General features: G+C 41.9%; 1 protein-coding gene across 3 annotated transcripts in view; it reads right to left on the bottom strand.

Annotated features, from left to right (window-relative positions):
- PMF1 (polyamine modulated factor 1) overlaps positions 1-14,101 on the bottom strand; it is a 26,920-nt gene extending 12,819 nt beyond the window's left edge. The window contains exon 1 of one of the 3 annotated variants that reach the window (XM_069576603.1): positions 13,908-14,101. In XM_069576603.1, the coding sequence (XP_069432704.1) occupies positions 13,908-14,068 (161 nt within the window). In that variant the 5' untranslated portion in view covers positions 14,069-14,101. The remainder of the gene's footprint in view (positions 1-13,907) is intronic. The other 2 variants (XM_069576593.1, XM_069576611.1) reach the window with 2 other exon arrangements.

The following is a 14,101-nucleotide window of genomic DNA, read 5'->3' as shown; positions in this document are numbered from 1 at the left end:
ATTATAAGCAGAAGGACATGCTCAAATCTGAGCCATAGACTGGAGGGAGGAAGCAAGATTGAGGATGGAGGGCCATTTTGGAAGCTGGTGCCACAATTCTATGAGAGACAGTGAGGGCCTGGACTGAAGCATTTGCATCACGATGGAGAGGAGATTGAGGAGAGAGGCTGAAACCAACAGGGCATGGTGGCTGACTGGAAGCAAGGGGTCAATGAGGAATCCCAAATCTCTGGCCTAGAGAATGAGTAGATGGTGGTATTTTCAACCAATTTGGGGACCACAGAGGGAAGAGAAATCCTGTTTTGCTGAACGTGGTGGTTCTGTGGGACACCAAGTGGAGATTTCTAGTAGTAGACTGTTAGAGACAGAGGCCTGAAGCTCGGGAGACAGATGTGGCTTGAGAATCCTCACTTATTCCAAAGCTATTTACTGAATGTTTACTATGTGCCAGGCACCATAATAAGCAATGAGCAGAGAGTGATGAATAAGACAGATAAGATTCTGTCCTTAAGGATCTTACATTTCATGTGGGGAAGACAGACCACAAACAGACAACAGAACAACATGCTGTGATAAGTCTTTACAAAGGAGTAGAATAAGGTGTCGTGATGAAGAATAACTAGGGGAGAAAGGTGGCTTTAGAGAAGCAAGAAAACCATTTCTGGCAGAGCAAACATCAAGTGCAAACAGCCTGAGGCAGGAAAGCTCTCGCAGTCTAGGGAATGAGAAGGTTAGGATGACCAAGTATAGCTGCAGAGGGGAACAAGAGGCAGGCAGGGGCTAGAACACGCGGGGCCTTGAAAGCCACAGTACGGAGCGATGAACAGCCACTGAAGGGCTTCCAGCACAGCAAGATATCAAACGTGTGATCTGCACACGTGCAGGTGAAGCAGGAGAAGGGCAATGCTCCCACATTTTAGGGACAAGTGGACGAAGAAGAGCCCAGGAAGGAGCAGCCAGTGAGGCGAGGGGCAGAGAATGGTGTCGGAAGCCAAGGGAGGAATTTCAAGGACAGAGAAGTGGTTAACAGTGTCAAATGCTACAAGGAGAGCAAGTACATTTAAAGATGAAAAAAAAGTCCAAAGTATTTAACAACAAAGAGTTATTCTTGACCTTGAAAGGAAGGTTTTAGGAGAATGGTGTCAAACTCCCCTAAGCTGAGGGAAAAAACTGGAGATGGAGAACTAGAAGCTGGGAAGGCAGAGCCCCGAAGTCACAGCCTGGGGTGTAAAGGGGAGGACACTGGGGTATAAAGGGGAGGGAGCTAGGAGGAGGCAAGACCAGGCATCTCGGCCGAGTGTTCAGATGTCTGAACTCCTGCCTGGTGTCTCTATTCTCTCTGTGAACCAGGTGTTGAGGTCGTTTTCAGTGAGCGTGTAGAGGTAGCAGGGGAAGGGCCTGAGGGACAGGATAAAGACTTTAAATATTAATACTTCTGTGGAGAAGGGGAAGAGAGCTGACTGGAGACATGAGGATAATGAGCTCTCTGAGGGCCCAGATGAATTCCAAGAACATGACTGTGTGGAAGCACCATTTTCCACCATGGGTGAGACTCCACAGCTGCTCAGAGGTTGAGTGCAGGGGCAGAGGAGTGCAGACAGGATCCTGAAGGTGGGTTTCACAGCTGGTGGGTTGGAAGGATGAGGGGGCAAAGGAGCTGAGATACACAAGTGTGGCTGCCTTGCACCTCCAACTGAACCTATCCAAACAGAGGTCTTGATCTCCAACCCCAGACTCATTTCTCTCCCCCAACTCATGGGCGAGTGTTTCTTCCTCGTCTCAGTAGATGGTGAACCTGCACTCAAGCACCATCACGAAGAGTCAGCACCCTCCTGGAGGTCCCCTCCCCCTCGCCTTTCCTTCCAATCCAATCTGATTCTATCTCTTATCGGCTCACATCCACCCACCTCTCTCATCTACACTTTACCTGGACCTTTTCAGCCCCAACCATGCAGTCAGCATCCCAGGCTCAGGACCGTGACCTGACAAGTAGGGCAGACAAGATGATTTAGACTCAAAAATAATGGGGACAGCTTCAAAAGTAAAAAAGCTCAACACTGACCTGATAATTGTCGTCTTAGAGTAATAAAAAATATAACACATCAACTAGTCAACTACAATTTTAATATGACTAGATACAAATTATATTTCATATGGGATACAGACACTTTTCTCCCCATGACATAACCTAATTTTTAAACTTACCATTATAACATAGTCATTTTTTCCAGAAGTATTATTCAAAATATAATCCCATGGTCATGTGGCATAGGAGATCTTAGTTCCCCGACCAGGGATCAAACCTGCACACCCCAGGCAGTGGAGGCATGGAGTCTCAACCACTGGACTGCCCTCAATAACATCTTATTAGACAGTTATTATACTTACATAATCACCATCCTTCAAATGTGGAACATTTTTGGTGGTTTTCAACTATTTTCTACTGAACATGCTGCACGGATGTTTTCTGTACTTTTTATTTTATGATGTAAATTTTTTGACAATTTTATTTTGAAATAGTAATATTAGAGGAAGCTGCAAAGAAATGTACTCTCCCCAATGTTAACATCTTACACAACCATAGTACAATATCAAAACCAAGACGCTGACCTGGTACCATCCACAGAACTCATTCAGATTTCCACAGTTATACACACATTTGTTTGTATTTGTGTACCTTTACCACACGTGAAACCTCGCATAACCACCACCTCAGTCAAGATACTCGATGCTTTTTAAATATATTTGTCATGATATGGGTTGAGGTTGCAAAAAAAAATCAGAGTGTATAAGCCTAGAAAGACCTTACAGTAATCCTACCAACAATCTATTAATATCCTGCACAGCAGTCAGAGTACCTTTAAAAGATCAATCACTGTATTCAGAGCATTACAAATAAATAGATTTTTAAGCCCATGGAGAGCCATCTCCTAAATACACACACACACACACACACACACACAAAAGAATCAGTCATGCCTTAAAAACATCAATGACTTTCCATTTCTCTTAGAATAAACTCTCTTGCATCTAACAGAAAATAATAACCTCTATATATAATGTAACAAAGACAGACAACGGGAAAAAATAGATATAAACAATTGTGATGAGAGATTTTTTCTTTTCTTAATTTTTTAATGTATTTTTAAAATTTATTTATTTTTTAACTGAAGGACAATTGCTTTACAGAATTTTGTTGTTTTGTGATGAGAGATTTTTAAGATGAAATGAATGGCACAATCAAGACCATTTTTGAAATGAGCATATTCTCTCTCCATACACACACACACACGCACACGTGCACACACATGTAGGCCACATCTTGTGGCACGTGGGATCTTAGTTCCCAGACCAGGGATCAAGGAACCTGGGCCTCAGGCAGTGGAAGTGGAGTCCTAACCACTAGACCACCAGGGAATAACTAAAATACTTTGACAGTAAAATTTAAAAGCTCAAACTAATAAATAAAATAGAATTCTATACCCAGGAAATAGAAACTATATGTTCTTTTCAAGTATACATGGAACATTCAACAAAAACTGCCCATAGACTTAGCCATAAAGAGTCAGAATGTCAAAAATTCCCACAAAATCAGCATCACACAAACTGTTGTTTCACCACAACGTGATAAAATTAGAAATTACAACAGAAGGATAACTCTTTAAGAATTACATGTCTGGGAGCCAAATAACATACTACTAAATAATCACTGGGTTACAGAGGAAATGATAAGGAAAATTACAAAGTACATAAAATTAAATGACAATGTCTGTATGTCAAAAAATGAAATTGGATCTCTTTCTCATACCATACAAAAACTACCTCAAAATGGGTTAAAGACCAAAATGTCAGAGTTAAAACTATAAAAGTCATATAAGAAAATATACGTATAAATCTTTATGACCTTGAATTACACAATGGTTTCTTCAGTTCAGTTCAGTTCACTCAGTCGTGTCCGACTCTTTGCGACCCCATGAATCGCGGCACGCCAGGTCTCCCTGTCCATCACCAACTCCCGGAGTCTCCTCAAACTCATGTCCACAAGTCGGTGATGCCATCCAGCCATCTCATCCTCTGTCTTCCCCTTCTCCTCCTGCCCCCAATCCCTCCCAGCATCAAGGTCTTTTCCAATGAGTCAACTCTTCGCATGAGGTGGCCAAAGTATTGGGGTTTCAGCTTCACCATCAGTCCTTCCAATGAACACCCAGGACTGATCTACTTCAGGATGGACTGGCGGGACCTCCTTACAGTCCAAGGGACTCTCAAGAGTTTTCTCCAACACCACATTTCAAAAGCATCAATTCTGTAAAGTCTGACACTGTTTCCCCATGTATTTCCCATGATGCGATGGGACCAGATGTCATGATCTTCGTTTCCTGAATGTTGAGCTTTAAGGCAACTTCTTCACTCTCCTCTTTCACTTTCATCAAGAGGCTTTTTAGTTCCTCTTCACTTTCTGCCATAAAGGTGGTGTCATCTGCATGTCTGAGGTTATTGATATTTCTCCCGGCAATGGTTTCTTAGATGACACTAAAAGCTCAAGCAACCAAAAAAAAAAATTCTTTGCAATTTTAAATCTAAATAAATGTTAATAAATAAATAATCTAAATGCAACTGTGGACGTGACTGGCGATGGAAGTAAAGTCTGGTGCTGTAAAGAACATTGCATTGGAACCTGGAATGTTAGGTCCATGAATCAAGGTAAATTGGAAGTGGTCAAACAGGAGATGGCAAGAGTGAACATGGACATTTTAGGAATCAGTGAACTAAAATGGGCTGGAATGAGCAAATTTAATCCAGATGACTATTATATCTACTATTGTGGGCAAGAATCCCTTAGAAGAAATGGAGTAGCCATCATAGTCAACAAGAGTCCAAAATGCAGTACTTGGGTGCAACCTCAAAAATGACAGAATGATCTCTGTTCATTTCCAAAGCAAACCATTCAGCATCACAGTTATCCAAGTCTATGCCCCAACCGCTAATGCCAAAGAAGCTGAAGTTGAACGGTTCTATGAAGATCTATAAGACCTTTTAAAACTAACACCAAAAAAGATGTCCTTTTCAGCATAAGGGACTGGAATGCAAAAGCAGGAAGTCAAGAGATACCTGGAGTAACAGGCAAGTTTGGCCTTGGTGTACAAAACAAAGCAGGGCAAAGGCTAACAGAGTTTTGCCAAAAGAACACACTGGTCATAGCAAACACCCTCTTCCAACAACACAAGAGATGACTCTACACATGGACATCACCAGATGGTCAACACCCAAATCAGACTGATTATATTCTTTGCAGCTAAAGATGGAGAAGCTCTATACAGTCAGCAAAAACAAGACCAGGAGCTGACTGTGGCACTCCTTATTGCCAAATTCAGACTTAAATTGAAGAAAGCAGGGAAAGCGACTAGACCATTCAGGTATGACCTAAATCAAATCCCTTAATCAAATCCCTTACGATTATACAGTGGAAGTGAGAAATAAATTCAAGGGATTAGATCTGATAGACGGCCTGAAGAACTATGGACAGAGATCCATGACACTGCACAGGAGGCAGTGATCAAGACAATCCCCAAGAAAAAGAAATGCAAAAAGGCAAAATGGTTGTCTGAGGAGGCCTTACAAACAGCTGAGAAAAGAAGAGAAGTGAAAGACAAAGGAGAAAAGGAAAGGTATACCCATCTGAATGCAAAGTTCCAAAGAACAGCAAGGTGAGATAAGAAAGCCTTCCTCAGCGATCAATGCAAAGAAATAGAGGAAAACAATAGAATGGGAAAGACTAGAGATCTCTTCAAGAAAATTAGACATACCAAGACAAACATTTCATCCAAAGATGGGCACAAGCAAGGACAGAAAGTTATGGATCTAACAGATGCAGAAGATATTAAGAAAAGGTGGCAAGAATACACAGAACTATACAAAAAATATCTCAAAGACCCAGATAACCACGATGGCATGATCACCCACCTAAGGCCAGACATCCTGGAGTGTGAAGTCAAGTGGGCCTTAGGAAGCATCACTACAAACAAAGCTAGTGCAGGTAATGGGATTTCAGTGGAGCTATTTCAAATCCTAAAAGATGATGCTGTGAAAGTGCTGCACTCAATATGCCAGCAAATTTGGAAAACTCAGCAGTAGCCACAGGACTTTCAATCCAATTTGGGATTTTTCATTTCAATCCCAAAGAAAGGCAATGCCAAAGAATGTTCAAACTACCATACAACTGCACTCATCTCACACACTAGCAAAGTAATGCTCAAAACTCTCCAAGCAAGGATTCAACAGTATGTGAACCAAGAACTTCCAGATGTTCAAGCTGGATTTAGAAAAGGCAGAGGAAGCAGAGATAAAATAGCAAATATCTGCTGGATCATAAAAAAAGCAAGATAATTCCAGAAAAGCTTCTACTTCTGCTTTATTGACTACGCCAAAGCCTTTGACTGTGTGGATCACAACAAACTGTGGAAAATTCTTTAAGAGGTGGGAATACACAACCACCTGACCTGCCTCCTCAGAAATCTGTACATAGGTCAAGAAGCAACGGTTAGAACTGGACATGGAACAATAGACTGGTTCCAAATCGGGAAAGGAGTACGTCAAGGCTGTATCGTGTCACCCTGCTTATTTAACTTATATGCAGAGTACATTATGCGAAATACTGGGCTGGATGAAGCACAAGCTGGAATCAAGATCGCCGGGAGAAATATCAATAACCTGAGATATACAGATGACACCACCTTTATGATAGAAAGCGAAGAGGAACTGGAGAACTTCTTGATGAAAGTGAAAGAGGAGAGTGAAAACGTTGGCTATGAAACTCAACATTAAAAAAACTAAGATCATGGCATCTGGTCCCATCACTTCATCATGGCAAACAGATGGGGAAACAATGGAAACCGTGACAGACTTTATTTTCTTGAGCTCCAAAATCAATGCAGATGGTGATCGCAGCCATAAAATTAAAAGACACTTGCTCCTTGGAAGGAAAGCTATGACCAACCTAGATAGACAGCATATTAAAAAGCAGCTGCTGCTGCTGCTAAGTCGTGTCAGTTGTGTCCAACTCTGTGCGACCCCACAGAGGGCAGCCCACCAGGCTCCTCCGTCCATGGGATTTTCCAGGGAAGAGTACTGGAGTGGGTTGCCATTGCCTTCTCCAATTAAAAAGCAGAGACATTACTTTACCGACAAAGGTCCATCTAGTCAAAGCTATGGTTTTTCCAATAGTCATGTATGGATGTGAGAGTTGGACCATAAAGAAAGCTGAGCGCCGAAGAACTGATGCTTTAGAATTGTGGTGTTGGAGAAGATTCTTGAGAGTCCCTTGGACTGCAAGGAGATCCAACCAGTCCATCCTAAAGGAAATCAGTCCTGAATATTCAGTGGAAGGACTGATGCTGAAGCTGAAGCTCCAATACTTTGGCCACCAGATGCGAAGAACTGACTCATTGGAAAAGATCCTGATGCTGGGAAAGATTGAAGGCAGGGGGAGAAGGGGGAGACAGAGGATGAGATGGTTGATGGTATCATAGACTCAATGGACATGAGTTTGAGCAAGCTCTGGCAGTTGATGGTGGACAGGGAAGCCTGGCATGCTGTAGTCCATGGGGTTGCAAAGTCAGATGTGACTGAGAGACTGAATTGACTGAATCTAAACTGGATTTCTCAAAATTAGAATTCTTACTAGCTAACAGTAAAAAGACAAATAACCCAATTAAAAAATGAGCAAGGAATCTGAACAGACATGTCTTCAAAGAAGATATCCAAAGGTCAATAAGCACATGAAATATGCTCAACATCATTAATCATTAGGAAAAGGCAAATCCAAGCCACTATGAGATACCAACTTACACCCACGAGGATGACTACTGGCTATAATAAAAAAGACAGACCTAACCAGTATTGGTGAGAATGTGGAGAAATCAGAACCCGCCATCAACTGCTGGAGTAAATGTAAAATGGTACACTTGCTTTGGAAAATAGCTTGGGAACTGCTGAAAAAGTTAAAAACAGAGTTACTATACAATCCCCCATTTTCACTTCTAGGAATATCCCCAAAAGAACTGATAACATCTGTTCACAGATGTTGATAACAGCATTATTCACAACAGACAAAAAGGGAAAAACAATTCCAAACGTCTATCAACTGATGAATGGGTAAATAAAATATGATATACCATACACTGGAATTATTATTCAGTCATAAAAAGGAATGAAATACCGATACATGTCATAACACAGACGAACCCTAAAATCATCACGCTATGTGTAAGAAGCCGGACACGTAAGACGACACGATGTATGGTTCCACTTAAATGAAATGTCCAGAAAAGGCAAATCCATAGAAACAGAAAGCAGATAACGGTTATCAGGAGCTAGGAGACTGGGGTGAGAAATGGGAAGTGACGGCTAAACAGTACAAAGTTTCTGGGGTGATGAGAATGTTCTGGAATCAGAGTGGTGAAGGTAACACAACTTTGTGAGTATACCAACTGCACACAGTGAAGGGTGAATTTTACGGTGTATGAAATGAATCTCAAACAAAGACTTGAAAATATTAGAAAGCAGTAATTACATGAAAATGTACAGTTTTAAACACACTTTTCAGGAGACAAAAGACTGAAAAAGAAGAGTTAAATGGTCAACTCAAGAACTTCAGGGAATTCCGTGGTGGGCTTTCACTGCCATGGCCTGGGTTTAATCCCTGGCGTGGAAACTGAGGACCTGCAACTTGCAACCAAAAAAAAAAAAAATTGGGAGGAGACTAATAAAATAAATCTAATTTTAAAAATTAAGATAAGGATAGATTCCAAAGACAAAGACACAAGATATAACCTCAAAACACAGGAAAAAATTTTTAAAGGCTAATTCTTTAAAAAGATTAATAAGAACTCCGGCTACATAAAGTCAAAAACAAAGAAACAGCATGTACTGGAAAAAGAGGAAATAATGAAAATTAAATAATTTAAAATAGTTCAAGAGACAAAATTTTGGGGGGAGGGGGAACCTGTAATATGGTAAATCTGTCTTAAGAACAAATAACATCTAAACAGATTTGTAGTCATTAAAGAAACAGCAACACCAAAAATCTGCAACAAACACTGCCCAGACACTTTATGGACACGATGAAAGATGCCCACTGCATCACTGCTGCTTAACATAATACTGCCAGGCCTCAACAACCCAGAAAGCTTCAGGCATAAATGAGCTCTTTCAACCTTTTGAAGCATAGGTAATCCTGATTTCATATAAACCATTCCAGGAGAGGAATATATGTGGCTAATATATCTTTGATTCTCTAAGCTGATAAGGATAGTGTAAAAAAAAAAAAAAAGAAACTATAGTCTCATTTCACTTCAGTTCACTTCAGTTGCTCAGTCCTGTCTGAATCTTTGCAACCCCATGAACCACAGCACACCAGGCCTCCCCTGTTCATCACCAACTCCTGGAGTCCACCCAAACCCATGTCTATTGAGTCGGTGATGCCATCCCACCATCTCATCCTCTGTTGTCCCCTTCTCCTCCTGTCCTCAATCTTTCCCAGCATCAGGGTCTTTTCCAACAAGTCAGCTCTTTGCATCAGGTGGCCAAAGTATTAGAGTTTCAGCTTCAGCACCAGTCCTTCCAATGAATATTAAGGACTGATCTCCTTTAGGATGGACTGGTTGGACCTCCTTGCAGTCCAAGGGACTCTCAAGAGTCTTCTCCAACACAATTCTAAAGCATCAATTCTTCGGTGCTCAGCTTTCTTTATAGTCCAACTCTCACATCTATGCATGACCACTGGAAAAACCATAGGCTTGACTAGACGGACCTTTGTTGGCAAAGTAATGTCTCTGCTTTTGAATATGCTGTCTAGGCTGGTCGTAACTTTCCTTCCAAAGAGTAAGCGTCTTTTAATTTCATGGCTGCAGTCACCATCTGCAGTGATTTTGGAGCCCCAAAAACTAAAGTCTGCCACTGTTTCCACTGTTTCCCCATCTATTTCCCATGAAGTGATGGGACCAGATGCCATGATCTTCGTTTTCTAAATGCTGAGCTTTAAGCCAACTTTTTCACTCTCCTCTTTCACTTTCACCAAGAGGCTCTTTAGTTCTTCTTCACTTTCTGCCATAAGGGTGTTATCATCTGCAATCTTGATTCCAGCTTGTTTCGTATGGTGTACTCCAGCCTGGTGTTTCGCATGGTATACTCTGCATATAAGTTGAATAAACAGGGCTACAGTATACAGCCTTGATGTACTCCTTTCCTGATTTGGAAACAGTCTGTTGTTCCATGTCCAGTTCTAACTGTTGCTTCCAAGAGCTTATAAACATTGATCTAACTAAATCCAACTATACATTTTAAATACATCATATTCAAGATTTATTCCAAGAATGCAGAGACAGTTTAACGTCCCTAAAATCTACCAGTGTAGATCATAAACATTAACAAACTGAAGAAAAATGACAAGCTCTTCCTGAGGAAGAAAACATCTGATAAAGTTCAACCCCTAATCGTGATCTTCTTAATAATTCTCAGAAAACTAGAATGAGACAGGGACTTCCTTAATTTGCCAAAAATATATACCAAAAACTGCAGAACCCATATGCACTGGCACAAAGAGAGGCAAACAGATCAGTGAGACAGAAGAGAGACCCAGGGGCACACTATGCAGAGGGACTTGCCATGTGGTAAAAGGGGCTCCATAAAGCAACGGAGATGAATGAACTGCTTAGTTGGCAGTGACTGGGAACACTAAAAAGAAAGTAAGAGGAACTGGAGCTACCATTTTACACCTGTGATCACACAGATCACAGACTGAAAGAGTAAAATGATAAAACAGCCAAGAGAAGAAAACACGGCCTATCACCCTTGTGATCTGGGTGTGGGTACAGCCTCTATAAGCAAGATACCATAAGCACAGGCCGGAAGATTCAACACATGGCTTACATGAAAATTGAGGGTTTTAAAATGCAAATTGATTAGGTGACACCTAACAATTTATTAGGACTGTTTGAGGGACGTGGAGTTAGTGCAAAGGCTGAGTAGAGTCATGAGTATCCACATAGCTTGGGAGAAGGCCCCCTGGGATGACTACATTTCTCTTTCTGCCTCATTTTCCTGGGGTAAAGTGTAAACGATTAAAATCTGCAATTCGAATTTAATTAAGGATTTCTGTTACTCAAAGGACACGATACACAAAGCTAGTATCTCATAGAGATAGCTATTTCCTCTTCAGTCTAAAACTGACAAAAGGATTGATATCTAGACCATACTGGGAACTCCAGCAAATCAATAAGATAAAAAACCCATTTTTTTAAAAAAGTAAAAAAAAAAAAATTACAGGAAATAAGTAGGCAGTTCTCAGAAAAGGAAGTCAAATGACTAATGAGGTATACAAAGAATTGCCCACACCTTATAAGGAATTAAAAATGTGCAAATTAAAATAATAATGAAATACCCTTTTCACACCTTCAGAATGGCAAACATTAGAATGGTGAATATAGGAAGAGCTTTTCCGGAAAGCAATCTGACGAAACATAGGTGGATGTAAACCCTTGGATCCAGTGATTTCACTCCACTGTACACCTCAAAGAAATTCTAGCACCAGTCTGTGAGGGGAGGTACCCTGGCATAATCTGTGGAGAAGGGAGTTAGAAGCAATCAAGAGTTCCTGACTGGGAATGGGCAAGTGCTGGACGTACGTGTATCATGAAATGATAAACAGCACTAAGAAGCTATGAACCACCTGCATTTACAGTCTATGGTTCTATCTTAAAAACAAAAGACACGCAGCACGACTATGATTCATATAAACTTAAAACCTATATAAATTTACAGACGAAACAACACACCTTACAAGGGCGCAAACTGATTCAGGTGTCAGGCCCTTGCACGTACACTAAACCAGACCCATCCCTACTGCGCTCTATTCCTTTTCGCTGATTTATTTTTCTTTATGGCACAAGAAAGTCTATTCCATAAGGGCAGGGACCTTCCTATCTTCAGCGCTGCAGTATTTCCAGTTCCTAACACAGAGCCTGAGACACTAGAGATGTCCAGTAAATATCTGCACATGAACACATGAAAAAAATGGAGGACAAACAGCTAATGGAGAACAGGGCCTATGGGGAGGGGCGAGGAGGGCAAGAATGAGCAAGAGAAAGCCAATCAATCGATCAATAACAGAGCTTGCCTGGACATATGATGATGGTGTGTCATGAATGGTCCGTAAAAATGATTATATTTATCAAAGTTATTACTGTGGAAACTGAGCCCTGCTTGATAAGCCTATCCCCTGCCTGTCCAGCCTCCTCTCATTTTACTCTCTCTCTGCTACTTCCTAGAATGCCCTGACCATTTCAAGGCCTTTGCACAAGCTGTTCCTCTAGTTCTTCAAAAGGCTGGTTCCCTCTCATTCTTCAAGTTTCAGATCCATTTCACTTTCTCAGAGCGGAATCCCTACCTTATCTAATGTTTCCCTTTCCCCCAAGCTGCCTCTGCATTGCCTTACCAAGCTCCATGATGATTTTGCTTACTTCACATCTCCACACGTTGAAGGCAAGCTCCAAGACAGCGGCCTTGTTTTATTGTACCCCCAGTGCCTGACAGTGTCTGGCACAGGCACTTAAATATTTGCTAAGTGGATCAATGAGTGATGAGATGGATCCTAAGGTCTCTGTAGGAAACAAAGTCCTACAACTTGGAAGGACATCAGAAGATGAGAGTCTTGACCAGGTCAAAGAACAGAGGTAGTGGGGACATAGAGGGTGGATGGAGAACAGGCTGTGGTCAAACCCCTGAAGGTTCTGGTAACAGTGTTTCAGCACTAACGTTCTGGGGTATGGACCATGGACAAAACTCGCCCGTTAAAGTGTCCAATACTGTTGTGACAGGCTGGGACCTGGGTCCCTTTGCTGCGATGCTTGCACCTGGGCAGAAGTCTCCTCAAGCAGCAGAACACAAAGAAACCATAAGGGACTAAAACTGACCACATACACGCACACTTAACGGCAAGTTATGAATGAGACACAAAAAGACCAAAAAGCCAACTGTTAATTCTGGGCTGTTGGAAGTAAAAGCTGGGTACTGCCCATGATCCCGGCACGCAGCACCGCTGAAGGGGTAGGCAGAACACTTAAGCCTCCTCTCCAAGCTGGACCAATGGATCCACCCCTGTCCTCTCCGCATTTAAGGGACCAGCTGCCTCTCCCACAGGAAAACCAGCTAGGACTCCTACTACAACTTTCTTCCAAGCCCTCCGGCTGCACCACAAGTCTCAATAAATGCTTGCCTGAATTTCTCCTCTTACCAATTTCTATTGTTTCAAGTGTTCAGTAACATTGTTAGAATACTGTTCATAGACAGTAGACCGGAATCGTTTCTATTGTAAGACATTCAGTCCTCACACCCACCCAGTGAAGAACGTATTACTAATAAATTCTAATAAAACGTATTTCATAATAAATTCTATAATTCTAATGCTTTCTACGTGCCCGGCACTGTTCTAAAACCCTTACGACTATTTACTCATTTAAATCTCGGAAAGACCCTATGAGAAAGGTACTATTGTTGCTATTTTATTCACGCTGAACAGAAGCACAGAGCAGCTAAATCTTTTTCATTTTAAGTTGGGCCATGATTTGAACCCTAAATCTAATCCGAAAGCCTGTAACGTTCCTTCCAACCACCTATAATCAAAACCAGGTTTACTGGAGAAAGGAGTAGCTATATTTAAGTCCTAGCTCTGCTCCACCTTACCTGCGTTTGCAAAATAACCAGTGACCGCGCCCCCCCCCAACATCCACGTGACTCAGCTCTTTGCCCCAACCCTCCCATCACGGGCCGTCCTGATCTCGCGAGGTTTAGATTCCAGTGGGACAACAATCTACAACGAGATTTTACACTGAGCCTCACTTCCTCTACCTTACCTCCCGGCAGCGACCAACTTCTGGAGGAAGGTGTCCACCATGGTGTCGAAAAGCTTCACCCTCGAAATGATAGTGCCGGGGCGCGCAGATTCCTGAGACAATTCCTCGGGCCCTTTTTCTTCACAGCCGCTGCCTACGTTGACGCTGCTCGCTTCGGCCATGTTGAAATAGAACCGCCAAACCCGGACGCCCCG

This window comes from Ovis canadensis, chromosome 1, assembly GCF_042477335.2.
Source record: "Ovis canadensis isolate MfBH-ARS-UI-01 breed Bighorn chromosome 1, ARS-UI_OviCan_v2, whole genome shotgun sequence".
NCBI classification, from domain to species: Eukaryota; Metazoa; Chordata; class Mammalia; order Artiodactyla; family Bovidae; genus Ovis; species Ovis canadensis.
The sequence above is the reverse complement of the archived record's forward strand: the minus strand, read 5'-3'. Positions and strand labels throughout refer to the sequence as shown.